The sequence below is a fragment of the Neltuma alba genome, unplaced genomic scaffold (assembly GCF_004799145.2).
Source record: "Neltuma alba isolate B1F8T4 unplaced genomic scaffold, ASM479914v2 tig00011324_pilon, whole genome shotgun sequence".
Lineage (NCBI taxonomy): Eukaryota > Viridiplantae > Streptophyta > Magnoliopsida > Fabales > Fabaceae > Neltuma > Neltuma alba.
The window spans coordinates 152,231-165,803 of NW_021636031.1; the positions used below are offsets into that span (position 1 = coordinate 152,231).

The window sequence follows — 13,573 nt, forward strand, 5'->3', positions numbered from 1 at the left end:
AGATGCTTGGGTACAGGTGAAATATGAAAAGCTTTTGAGGTTTTGTTTTACTTGTGGGAAACTTGGACATGAAAGTAGAACTTGGGAAGAATTAGTGGAGGATGATGATAATGAATCTTAGGATAAAGTTTTTTATTTAAGTATGCGTGGCCCAGTGTATCGAAGATTTTCTCCGGCGGCCATGACAGGGAATATGAACCGAATTTTGGCAACTAATAATTTGCATGGGGAAAGTGCAAGTCTTGAATCGTTGCATGGGAATCCACGTATGGGATATGGTTCCAAGAATGAGGGAGGGAAACAAATGGGGACATGTGGAGAAAGTTCAGGAACTGATGAGAAGGCTGAAAATAACTCTTTAAAAGTGAGGGTGAATATAAACAAAAATCTAAATGGCAATTGTATTGACAGAGGCCCATCTTCACTTTCTCATGTGCCTAATTTGATGATTGCTAATATGGGCTGTGGAACCCAAGCCCAAGTTCGCTTCAAATAAACCCAAAGATTGAATCGACGGGTATCAGGATCCAAGAAATCCCTTTATCTCATGATGCCTTCATAAATCCAGATCTACAGATTCCTACGAGCATATACCCATATCGCGTGGAGCTAGCTGATAAAGACGAGAAAGGTGAGTTATCGATCAGTTCTCCTATATCAAAAGCACCTTCTCATGAGATTGGGATCCTAGAATCAAAGTTTAGAAGCATTAACTTGAAACGAAGTGCGGATGAAAAGTGGGACTCTTCCCAAGCAAAATGAAGGAAAGATTTCAAGAATGAGTCTCCAAGAAAGGCTGGTAGAAGGGGTCAGGCTATTGAGTATCTAAATCACCTAGCTGAAGTGGGGGCTGGAAGGATTTTAGGTTATATACTTATAAAAGTGTGCTCTCTCTCTCTCTATTGGTACTAATACTCAAAAAGTCCAACAGGCTCTGGTTATCGTAGACGAGTCAAAAAATCTCTCTTCTCTCATAAGAATAATAATTCTGCTGGAGTAGCTGGGGAAGACATTACTGGGGCTATTGTGGTGCTAAATAGGGGAATTAATGATAACCAAAATAAAGAAAAGGGGATCCTAAAGAAGCCCAAAAAGTTGACAAAGTTGAAGGGCTCAGCAGCTGGCCTAAAATAGCCGTTGGGGAGCTACGAGTTGCCTAAGTTGGAATTGTCAGGGTCTTGGAACTACCCTGACAATTCAAAACTTAAAGTTCCAATGTGGGAAATTCAAACCCCTGATTGTCTTTCTTTCAGAAACCAATATGAAGCGAGAAAGGATTGAGAAATTGAGAAGGAAATTAAAATTTGATTATGGTGAATACTTCAATCCTATTGGGCAATCTGGAGAATTGGTTGTATGGTGGAAAGAAGAAGTCAAACTGAAAATAGGAATTGTTAGTAGATTTTTTGTACATGTAGAAGAGGTTAATGTGGGTGGGGTTGATTTTGGCAATATTACAATGGTGTATGGCCCACAAGATTATGGTCAGAAAATAAGATGGTGGGCTGCTTTGGAAAAATTAAAGCCTACAAGCCCTACCCCTTGGCTCGTTTTGGGTGATTTCAATGATCTATTGTATTTGTTTGATAAAGAGTGAGGAAGGGAGTGCTCTTTAAGGGATTTGGACAGATTTAGAAGGTTTTAATGAATTATGATTTGATGGAGGTTGATTTGAAAGGGGGAAAATTCACCTGGATGATAATAGAGAAGGTGAAGGTTTTATATGTCCAAAATTAGACAGAGCAATCGCTAATGTAGAGTGGAGAGCACAATTTGAGAATGGACATGGCCACATTCTTGAAAGTGTTGGTTCTGATCATTGTCCGATTATAGTAAGACCTTTCCTTAAAGAAGAAAAAAACCCCATTCTTGTTTAGATTTGATAGCAGGTGGTTAGAACATCCTGATTTAATGAAACTGATCAAAGACAATTGGAATCTAAATGAGGACTCTGGTTTATTGGTTAGTTTTGTTGAATCTCTGGATAAACTTCGAGATATCCTAGTAAAATGGAGCAAGAAGGAATTTGGAAATTGCAAAAAAGTCCTGAATAGATTGATGACAAAAATTTAGAAATGCCTAGAAAAGGAATGGAATTCAAAGACTGCAAAAGAAGTAGAGGAGTTAAAAGGCAAAATTAATAAAATATGGGATCAGGAGGAGGAATTTTGGGCTCAAAAGTCATGGGTTGACTAGCTAAGACTTAGAGATCAAAATACAAAATTCTTCCATTTGTCAACGGTAAAAAGAAGATGTAGGAACAAGATTACCAAAATAAGGAAAGGGGATAATGAATGGATAGAAAGTGAAGAAAACATAGCTGACTGTTGTGCTACTTTTTATCAGAACTTGTTTGCTTCCAATGGTGAGCGGGACTTCTCTGATGCTTTAAATGTTATGAACCCAGTTATTTCAAGAGAGGATAATGACCGATTAATGGCTAAAATTTCTGATTAGGAAGTCAAAGTGACAGTCTTTCAATGGGAGGTATGAAGGCCCCTGGACTATATGGCTTTACTAGACTATTCTATCAAAAATCTTGGGATATCATCAGAAGCCAGGTATGTGCATTAATCAGAAATTTATTTAAATATGGATCTCACCATCATGAACTCAATGCCACTGACCTTGTGCTCATACCAGAGATTGATAGCCCAAAGTCAGTCAATGATTACAGGCCTATTAGTCTTTGTAATCTCCTTTATAAGATTTTCTCTAAAGTTCTGTCTAATAGATTGAAACCCCTTTAAAATGATATTATTGACGGGTGGCAGAGAGCCTTTGGTCCTGGAAGACTAATACAAGATAATGTTATTGTGGTTCATGAAGTTTTTCATCATATGAAGCTGAAAAGAACTGGTCAACCCAGAGGTTGCTTTGAAACTAGACATGAATAAAGCATATGATCGAATCGAATGGGATTTCTTGTGTGCTGTTCTGCTTAAGATGGGGTTCTGTCGGGGTTGGGTGGAAAGGATATTGGCATGTATTGGCTCTGTAGATTTTTCTATCATGCTGTCTGGTAAAAGGGTCTCTAGAGTGTATCCTAAGAGGGGATTAAGGCAAGGAGACCTCCTATCTCCATACCTGTTCATTCTTGTTTACAACATTTTATCTCTTCTATTGAAGAATAATGAGTCTCTGGGTCTAATTAAAGAAATAAAAGTGGCGAGAAACTGTCTAGAAATTTCACATAGTCTCTTTGCAGATGATTATGTATTGTTTATTCAAGCTAATTTGGACTATTGTAGAAATCTTTGGGACATCCTTGGAATTTATTGTCAGGCTTCAGGGCAAGCTATAAATTTTAACAAATCCTGCCTCTTTTTCTCCTCCAATGCACCTGGTTCTCTTAAAGAGGAAATAGGACAAATTTTTCAAGTTCATCTAGTTGACATACCTGGGAATTATTTGGGTCTTCCTGTTACTTGGGGGTGTTCTAAAACACAAATGCTACACTTTGTTGTTGATAAACTCAAAAAGAGAACTCAAGGGTGGTAGAGGAATTTTGTGTCTGAAGCAGGTCATGAGGTGTTGATTAAGTTAGTAGGCAATTCAATTCCTATTTATCCTATGTCCTGTTTTTTGTTTCCAAAAAATGTTTTGAAGCAACTAGATAAAATTATCTCATCTTTTTTGTGGGAAGAGGATGATAATAGAAAGAAAATTCACTAGACTTCTTTAGACATATTAAAATATCATAAAATGGACGGAGGCTTGGGATTTAAAGACTTTGAGGCTTTTAATCTTGCTTTTCTTGCTAAACTCGGATGGTGCATATTGCAACACCCTGATCAACTTTGGGTCAAAGTATTAAAAGCAAGATATTTCCCTAAATGTGGTTTTCTGTAGGCCCCTAAAGGAAGAACAACTTCTTGGATCTCGTCTAGTATTATTGAAGGAAGGAGAGTATTGGAAGGCAATGTGATGGTTCGTATTGGAGAAGGAAGAAGAACAAATTTTTGGAGCAACCCATGGATTCCATCTCTCCAAGGTAAGAAACTTAACTCTCAATGCCCCCATGAATCTTTAAAAAAATATATCTGTAGCTGATCTCAGAAGAAACGGGAGGTGGAATTTATTTACTGTAGAAGGCTGGATCTCTCGAGTAGAGAAAGAGGCCATTATTTCTACAATAGTTCTATGGAGGAGTAGGGATGACTTGTGGATTTGGACGAGAAGCAAGAAAGGTGAATATGAAGTTAGAGAGGGTTATCTAATTGCGAAATCAATTGTGCTTAGAAGATTTGATAATCTCACTGGTTCATCCTTACATAATCACATAAGTTTTTGGAAGGAAGTTTGGAGTGTGGAAGTTCCATATAAAATGAGAAATTTTCTTCGAAAATTTGCGTCCAATTCCTTGCCAACCTTCAGTAATCTTCACAAGAGGAAATGTGCCATTACCGATTTATATATCCTCTATAGTCAGTTAGTTGAAGATTCCTTCCATCTATTCTTGGGATGTGAATGGGTGATGCCCGTGCGGTTTGGTAGTCCTTTTACTTTAGATGTTAGAAGGGTTGAAACTCAAGACATGAGGAATTTTTTGCAACATTGTCTCTGTGATTTGGGTCTAGCAAATGATCAAAAGGCTATGATTGCAACTTTACTATGGTTTATTTGGAAGAGCTGTAATGCTTTTATTTATTAAAATATTCTTCCAAACCCTTCTTATGTACTGATGCAGGGTTCTGATTCTGTGAAGGATTTTTAGATGGCAAACAGAAAGTTCGGATTACAAGAAGATCACCACCAAATAAAAGTCAAATCTCCTAGGAATCAATGCTGGTCTCGCCCAGAAAGTAACTTTCTTAAATTCAATACAGACTGTACGATAGATAGTGAATCTGGGAAAGCTGCTGTTGCCTTTATACTAAGAGATTCTAATGGATGGATTCTTGATGGAGGGACAAGAGTCATGATCAGAATCGGTTCTGATGGCTGAACTCACTGCTTTGATGGATACCTTTAGTTACCCTATTGAAAACCAATTAGATGATGTTATTTTTGAATCGGATAGCAAAGTGCTGATTGATTGCCTTAATAAGGAATCATTCTTATGTTTGGATTCCCAGGAAAGCAAATATGGCAGTGGATTGGGTGGCCAAAGCTTCATTGAAGGGGTCGTGTCCGCATGGCTGGATTTAGAGACCTCCTTCTGCACTAAGGACTATTTTGGAGAATGATGCTCATAATTAGATAACTGGAGTTGGATAGCTGTTTTGTGTTTGATGACTTTGTTACCTAGTACTCGTGTCTAGTTGAGTTAATGAATACTTTTTGCTTGCCAAAAAAAAAAATTTTAGGACTCTCTCTCCTTATGCAAGAAACTTTAATGTGTAAAGTTGAAAAAAAAAATTCAATTTGAAACATATTTAATAAATCAACGACCTTTTTTTGATTCTAATAAATTAATTAAAGTGATTTAAATTATACGCATGAGGAGTATTTGTTACAAAAGAAATCTCTTAGCGAGTAGTGGGAAGAGAACATATATAAAAAGGTGGGAGAGCATAGCTAAATTTTATACTTTTATTGCCATCCGAGAATAGGGTCTAAATTCTGGCAAAAAAAAAAAAGAATATAGGTTTTAAATTTCAAGAATTCCAAAATATTAAAAATTTAAACTTGTGAAGCAAGTTGTCTTCATTTCCGTTTTCCTTGCGAGATGCCATTCTAGAACCTCCGGGGACGTGTTCCTATTTCGAGATTGGAATACACAAAATTTGAAATCTTAGGAAACAAGTTTCCACCACATAAAACATAAATCATATATATCTAGTTTTAATATTGTGCTATAGTGATGAGAAAGACGTGAGTTTTTGGAAATATGAAAAAAAAAAAAAAAAAAGGTGATAATTTTAATTTTAATTTGAAATGATTTTCGCTGTCGATCTGATCTCGAGGCCGGTCTATAAAAGGAGGTGTTCCCGTGGGTGACGCTTCAAGTGATCCAGTCCAGTCCAGTCCATTCCTTTCTCTTTCAAGCCCTCTTCACTCTCCTCAAGCATCTTCGTCTCCCCCAAATTCTCTGCTTGCCCTCTTCCAACCCCTTCATACATTATTATGGCTGAGACATCCATGACGGATCCAGCTCCGATGCAGAGCCTTGTGCCTGTGGGATTCAGATTCTGTCCGACCGAGGAAGAGCTCGTCGCTTACTACCTCCGCCACAAATTGATGGCCCTTGATCCTTCCGTTTACACCACCTTACCTGACATTGACGTCTGCAAGTTCGAGCCCTGGGATTTATTATGTATTTTATTCCAAATTTTTCTTTCAAATTTTTTGTACCCCAACTTCTGATCATCCTCTGGCCTTTGATTTTGCTTTCTTGTTCTTTTCTAGCTCTTGCTACTTCAGCGGCTTCGGCGACCAAGTTTGACGACTCGGAGTGCTTTTTCTTCAGTCCTCGTGATTATAAGTACGCTAACAGTACTCGGTGGAACAGGACAACATCGTCTGGCTTCTGGAAGGTCACCGGCCGGGACCGGAATATCAGAGAGCAAGGCACCAACAACGTCATTGGGACTAAGAGGATTTTAGTTTTCTACGAAGATCGTTCTTCTCGTGCACGTAAAACCAATTGGGTTATTCATGAATATCATGATGCCACACTTCCTTTGGAACAGGTAAAATCCAATTCTGTTTCTGTTTCTTCATATCAACTACGTGCCTTGAGAATTGGAGAGTATATGCCGTGCTTCTATTGTAAAACCAAAAGAATTTTCTGGGTTTCAAAAGCTGTTTTTCAACTATAGTTACTGAATTTACCGTCAATAATGTTATTGGTTATGTTACTCTGTTTGTGATTCAATTTCGACACATCGCATTGTTTGGTAGCCAATGCTTGTCATCAATTTTCATGGGTAATTGAGAGCGGGTTTTTGGAGTTAGCTCACGATACTGTCAGTTGTGATGAATTACTCATCTAATTCAATGTTTCTATTAAACTGGTTACTGTTAATTCTGATTTTATGCTATAGTTTCAACAAATGAATGCCTGATTATACTTGCAAATGGTGCAGGGGAACTTTGTCCTATGCAAGCTAATGAAGAAATATGAGAAGAAAACGAAAAGAAAAACTATTGACTTTGAGCAACGATTAATTGAGCTCGAAAGGGAGCTCAATAATGACATAGACTTTGAGCATGGAAATCAAGCAAATTTTAATATGATTTCAAATGTAAGCAGAAGGATTCTTGAAGTAGTTCACAGATTATGCTTGAAGGCGAGAAAGAGAATGAGAACTAATACTTGTTTTAATGCTTGTTTTAGGAATATTGTTTATTAAATATGAGCTCAACAATTCAAACTTCCGCTCAGGAGGCTATAAACAACACAGGCACTCCAACTCAATTCCTTTCAAATGAAGATATAGACTCAATCATTCAAGAACTTTTCCCGTCAAATGAAGCTATACCATTAAAACTAAATTCAAGTGGTGAAACACCTCTTGATTTTCATTATGAAGAATCATACTCCAGCTTGGTCGTGTAGTTGGCTCCAACCATGGATGAGCAATGGTTACGGCAAACGATGGCCACAGCTTCTCTGCATTGATATGAAGAAAAGAAAAGCATTTGCATTAGAAGGATAAAGTACTGTAGTGTATCTTTTTCCAATTACTTTTCTAAATTCCTGTGATTTAGCATGAAGAATTGTTGTGTATCTTTTTTGTTTTTTTCAGTGTTATGAGTCCTGGTGACTAGTGATTTAACTTGTACTAAATACTGTGTTTAAATTAATGCAAATTTTTATGGCCATAGACGATTGGTACTTTTCCTCCATAATTAACTGATGCTATAGTATAAACCATTGATGCAAAGAATTCTGGTGTAAACCGAAAATTAAATATGAGAAGAGAAAGTAAACAAAATAATAATAATGTTAACTACTGCCTTTTTTTCTTTTCTTTTCTTTTTATAAATAAAAGCACACTACATTATATCCATCATGTGCGGAGCCCACCAGAGGATTTAATTGGCTTAGTGACAATTGCCTTTTTTTTTTTTTGTCCAGTTGCTTGTGTGAATGTGTTTGACACTTAGCGTTGAGAGAGAAGATGAATGAATATAACGTGCAATGTGGTTAAAACGCTAAAAGCTTTACGATCAAAGCAAATAGCATTAAGAGAATAAGCTAGAAAAGATGAAAAGAAGAATAACAAATCAAATCATGAAATGAATGAGGATTAGGTGTAGCGAAAGGAACTAGTCTCTTACAACATGGTGAATCAAGATTAGAATCTTGTTAGGAGAAATGTCCGCATTTAATACCTGATAGTGTTTCGAATAGAATTACCTCCAATAGAAGAATATTTATGCTTTAGCAAAAAAAAAAATTCAACCATGAAACAAAATAAGAGCATTAAAAAAAGCAAGTCAAGGAATATGAGGGAATGGAAGGAGACGTACCAGGCAAAGGTTAGCGGGATCAATGCTCCCAAAAGCTAAAACTTGGGGAGCACGTCTAAGCGTACAGCTATATACACACAAGAATTGCCATTTACAAAACAACCCCCCAAAAAAACAAAAAAGGGCAGTTTGCTTTCTTACAAGATAATACCCACCATTTCTGGTATTTTAGTTAAATGAGTTTAGTGATATAGCCATTAGGTTCTCCTAGTTTAAAGTTACCAATGTGTATAAATATCAAACTCTATCACCCATCAAAGTTAGGGGGTTCTTCTTAGCCCTACAACAGGTTTATTGTTCATCACCTATAAATTTTATTAGTACTATCTAATGGGCTCATTAATATGAATCTCATTTGGATGACATTTTGCGGATTTGCTATTTAAAGATGGTTATTAATTTTTAGTTTCACAGAAGTGTGTTTAGCACACAGACCAAAATGAAAACGGCAATTAAAAAATGAGCTGATTGGGGTGACAGAGGCTCGAACTCGCACTCCAGGATAACACCAACAAAGCTATGAGGCCTACGCGCCAGCCAACTGCGCCACCGCCCACCACCCCGCTGCTGCTTTGCTCCTTGGCGTTACTTTTTATAATACATCGGAAAAGAGTAATCGATTTACTGATCAACAAAAATATTTTATCAAAAAAGAGGATAAAATATGAAAGAAGCTGAAAACGACCCTCTCAGGATTCCAGGTGTTTTGCGTGCTTTCGAGCACAATCAACCGAGGGGTTTCTGCTTTTGGTTTTCTTTTATTACTCTCAGGATAAAACGGCATGTAGTTTTTTTATTAATAAAAAAAAAAGCTTCTTACATTAAAATAAGTCCATAAATTACCATTAAATTGTGGTGTGTATTTATCTTTAATCAGTCATACAGAAAAACTTACGTACATAAAACATATATTTGCGTGCAGGGGCAAATATACAATTTAACATGTCCTTAAGATTAATATACAAATTCACCCGAAACCTTAAACCGCCATTATGTTGCAATTAGAACCACTCACCACCATTTCCACGTAACCTAAGTGAGCAAATGGCATGCAGAGTATTCACACAATTAAATGACAATGCATCACAAACATATTACCTATCATTCCATCGCGAACGAATGAAAAATAGGGCACCAGCAGGAAATTCTGACCCCCAATATTGATTTCTCAATTCAATGGAAAGTGCATTTATCAACGGCTGAACAGTACAAAATTATCCATCATCAATCAATAATCAATAAATAATGAATATATAAAACACTATGCAAGATATTACTTTTCAACCTGCTTAAGAACAGTGACCATCTCATCTACTAGGTTCCAAATTCCATACACAGCACAGGAAGAAACCTAGTTACAAAAACTTTGATGAGCCCGGTCTTCCATTTGTAGGCTCAACGCATTACATCATTTAGACACTTCATTCACAAATGAATATATATCAAACCAACCCATCCCGCCCCCCACCCGGAAAAAAAAAAAAAAAAAAGCAGCTTCAAAATTGGACTCTAGCCTACAGCTGAAGGTCCCTGATGACCCAATATATGAGTATAATTTACAGTAATATGAAGCTGTCAAGTGTCAAGGAGCTGAATTATACAGCCAATACATTAGCATGACAATACAAAAACATCATGCTGGCTTTCAAAGGCAATGAGAAGGGCAATTGAGCCTCCATTTTATTAATGCCCCAACAATCTGAGCTGAGCTAACCGAGTGAGGAATACTTTTACAGCATGGGCACTGATGCAGACCCCAACACATCGATTCATAGTCGACTCTGTCATCACTGGGTGCCAACAGATCTAGTGATCAGAATGTTTAACAGCATGGTTCTCATAATTACACTATTTATAATTTCTAATCTATAAATTAGATGTACCTAGGGAGATGTTGCTTTTTTATTTTTCCTTTGGTAGAGAGAGATGTTACTTTAAATTTTCAGGAAAACACTGAGATCCAAGTAAGAAATATAAAATTGTCCATAACTTACAAACATCAGGGTATCGCAATGCTACACAAAGCGCTCACCGGCCTTTGACAACCATAAGGTGACTGGCTTCATGATAGATGAAACATCTTGAGGACAATGGGCATACTCTACTTACCAATTCATCATCCATTTAACTTATCCGGTACACTATAACTATCTAATGCTAAATCTGATCTTCAACAAGTCTTCTCATTGCATATGGTTCTCTTTGGAAAATGAAGAAATACCATATACACTAAAATGTCAATGCCAAGTTACTAAGTGATGCTTCAACACACAAGCTCCAAGCTGGACACAATATTCACCCAATTCTTCCTCATGATACAAAAATGCCAGATTGCTTGCTCCTTTTTGTGCATAATAATATTGTGAAATTACTTCTAAAGGGATAGTTTTACATTTTGGGCGTGCATTTTAAATAGTTTAACATTGCATATTTCTTAACGGATTAGGAAACATGGCGACTAACCTTTCAGTGCTACTGCATTAGATGATAAGACAAATAAATCAATGATGAGGATCACAGAGGACGGAAATTCCCAGACCTACAGAAACAAACTAGAAAGTTAAAGGGATAGGATGAACAGGGAATATTAGACAGGAGAAGGAAGTGCACAACAATTAAAATGAAAGAACTAACATAAGTTTCTTATAAGTGGAGAATACCGTCATTGAAATGAGAAAAACCTTGAAGTAACCTGAGACCAGGATTGCAAGCAACAAGTCTTTACACCTGCACATACAAGTACAAATATTCTGACAATGTTGTGTTGATACAAATTAATGCTCCTCTAAAAATATTAAGTTGTCTGCAAAATCATATTTTCTATTAAACCGTATATCACTCTGTCCTCTTATCATAAAAACTTGTCAAACTTACTGATATGTTTTGGTAAAAATTATAGATCCATTTCGCTAACATCACCAAATTTTGGTAAGCTGTGTTCGCATATATGCATCAGAATAATAGTCATATATTTGCCAACCCCATGAAGCTAATTGTCTTTCAATTTAACCATAACATAAGGCCAGTTCTTGGTCAAAAAGAAATTATCCTCATTCTCAAAATTAAATCGCAGGAAACGGATCCACTGTGACTGGACAGTTATGAACACAAAAGCTCCACAATGGACAACCTTATCACTGAATTATTCATCATGATAAGAACGTGGCAGACTAATTTTTGCTTTTCACTAATAAATGGAATTATGTACCTTGAGAAACTGATTGACGTACCGATAAATATCCTCATTGCAAAAATGAAAGTCAAAAGAAACATAAAGTTTCCAAAGAGAAGATCTAACAGCATCTGCTAACAAAATCCATGAATTAATAATCCCTCATCAGAACTAGCATAAAATTCCAAACCAAGCAATTGCTGAAGTAAAGGTTAATCTGTTCATATATAAACCTTCCAGCACATTGACACTGGTGAAGAGACACTCGATGAAACAAATTCATCCTTGCTGCTTTCTAAAACCAAACTCCTATCTAGAATAATTCTTTGTAAGGTTACCTTCCATAGTGTACGAAATTAACATTTCAATAACATCCTTGGCGAAATTAGAATAATTCCTACACATAACAAGGATACAAGCATCCAAAAGAAGAAAACTGGCTGCCAATTTCCAGAATAACCCCTGCACAGGAACCAATAAATATAAGCCACGTGTTAAAGTGAAAACGGGTTTGATCAACCAGTATGAGAGAAATTACAATTTCAAGAGCCTGTGGAAGTAGCAATTTAACTCCTACCGAGGAAAACGCTTCATGGTCGTTATTTTCGAATAGATTCACAAGAAAAATGTTTAGCTTACAATAATAATCATCAAGATGAAAATCTAAAATGAACTTCAGCTAACAACAGTAGTCATTGCAGTAAAGCTGCTCCCAGCAATGTTACTAATCACTAATCAATAATTAACAGAAAATCGCCAAAAACATAGCTGTGTCGTAATCATATCTGCAAAAGCGACTAGTTTGTTCACTAAAGTACACAGCGTCACACATTAAAGTGAATATAACGTAACAAATGACTACAGGGTAATGACGAAACTTAAGCATACCTCAAATTTATACTCTTTTTTATTAAGGACGTTGAAGAGAAGATGTCTGTAGGCCTTGCACTTGTGAAGCATTAAATCTATTAGCAGAATCTAAAAAAGAAAAGGGATGGCAAGAAAGTCCCGAATCAAAATCAAAACATTCTAAACTTTTTTTTCCAAAAAAAGAAGAAGAGGAAATTTCTGAAAACGTTGAGTACCATGATTTCACATTCTATGTACTCGTCTGCTACGGCTTTGCAATTCTCCTATACAGTTGAGAAACTCAATTCATCAGCTGGGGAAGTTCGAAAGTGATTGTGGGACAGAAAGAAACAACCAGAGACAGCTTACGCATTTCATCAGCCGAATATTGCCCGGAGAATACTGCACGTACAGTGTTTTGGTCCCGAATCCACACTGCACGCATCTGTACTCCATCAGATCATCACTTTGCTCGCTGGGTTGCTGGCTCGCTGGCTCGCTTTTTGGGTGACGATTTCTCCATTTTCCTCGCTGCTTTTTCCTCATTCCAAAGGTGAGAAACTCTCAGCTGGAGCTCGCGACCGAGAAAGAGACGCCGCCGGCATGAATCAGTTATTGGGCTGAAAGAAAAGCACACATGATCCGCATTCGGATTCGGTTCTCTCTCTTTTTTTCACCTTTGAGAACAGGCTTGATAGGCCCAAAACAAAACGGTAGTATTCTTTTGAATTAGGACTTGCTTCCAACCAAGGGCGTCTGGGTGTCGCAGTAGGGTTAACCGAAGTTTGGATTCTGCTAGAAAAAGTATTTAGTACTTGGTAGTATTTTAAATAGAATTATTTTTAATACAAGAATACATTCAAAAACATCTGCTTCCAAAGATTTCTCCGAAAAAGTTTGCCGGAATTTCAACTTCCTACAATTAGTTCTTAAATTATACATGTGCCACTTTTTGATTTCCCTAAGTGACTCAAATAGGATTATCTAAGTAAAAAAAACATGTACATTTTTTCTCCCATAAAAAATAATTAAAAATAAAGTATACTCTTAAATCTTAATAACTTATAAATAATATAACTCGTTATAAATTTTATATTAATATTGATGCGCTGATTTGAGTTATCTCATAAC

General features: G+C 36.6%; 3 protein-coding genes across 7 annotated transcripts in view; 2 read left to right on the top strand and 1 right to left on the bottom strand.

The window, feature by feature from the left end:
- LOC114711968 (NAC transcription factor 29-like) overlaps positions 1 to 7,783 on the top strand; it is a 34,532-nt gene extending 26,749 nt beyond the window's left edge. The window contains exon 7 of the transcript XR_003737180.1: positions 7,695 to 7,783. The gene's annotated coding sequence lies outside the window, so the exon portion shown is untranslated. The remainder of the gene's footprint in view (positions 1 to 7,694) is intronic.
- Positions 5,899 to 7,770, top strand: LOC114711970 (protein NTM1-like 9). Its single transcript, XM_028896418.1, has 4 exons — positions 5,899 to 6,259; positions 6,352 to 6,635; positions 7,032 to 7,190; positions 7,283 to 7,770. Exons 1-4 carry the CDS (start codon positions 6,070 to 6,072, stop codon positions 7,502 to 7,504), a joined length of 855 nt encoding a protein of 284 aa, XP_028752251.1. The 5' UTR covers positions 5,899 to 6,069; the 3' UTR covers positions 7,505 to 7,770.
- Positions 7,784 to 9,649: 1,866 nt separating the features above from the next.
- Positions 9,650 to 13,109, bottom strand: LOC114711979 (protein arv1 homolog). 5 transcript variants are annotated; one of them, XM_028896430.1, is made up of 9 exons: positions 12,812 to 13,105; positions 12,679 to 12,726; positions 12,482 to 12,571; positions 12,010 to 12,055; positions 11,827 to 11,906; positions 11,630 to 11,724; positions 11,082 to 11,148; positions 10,885 to 10,960; positions 9,650 to 10,227 (listed from the first exon to the last, which is right to left on the bottom strand). In XM_028896430.1, the coding sequence occupies exons 1-9, from the start codon at positions 12,986 to 12,988 to the stop codon at positions 10,067 to 10,069; spliced, it is 840 nt and encodes a 279-aa protein (XP_028752263.1). In that variant the 5' UTR covers positions 12,989 to 13,105; the 3' UTR covers positions 9,650 to 10,066. The 5 variants fall into 5 exon arrangements, 3 of the variants coding, with proteins under 3 accessions (XP_028752263.1, XP_028752264.1, XP_028752265.1); XM_028896431.1 differs by having other exon boundaries at positions 9,650 to 10,211; positions 12,812 to 13,100; XR_003737185.1 differs by having other exon boundaries at positions 10,084 to 10,211; positions 11,056 to 11,148; positions 12,812 to 13,108.
- Positions 13,110 to 13,573: the final 464 nt, after the last annotated feature.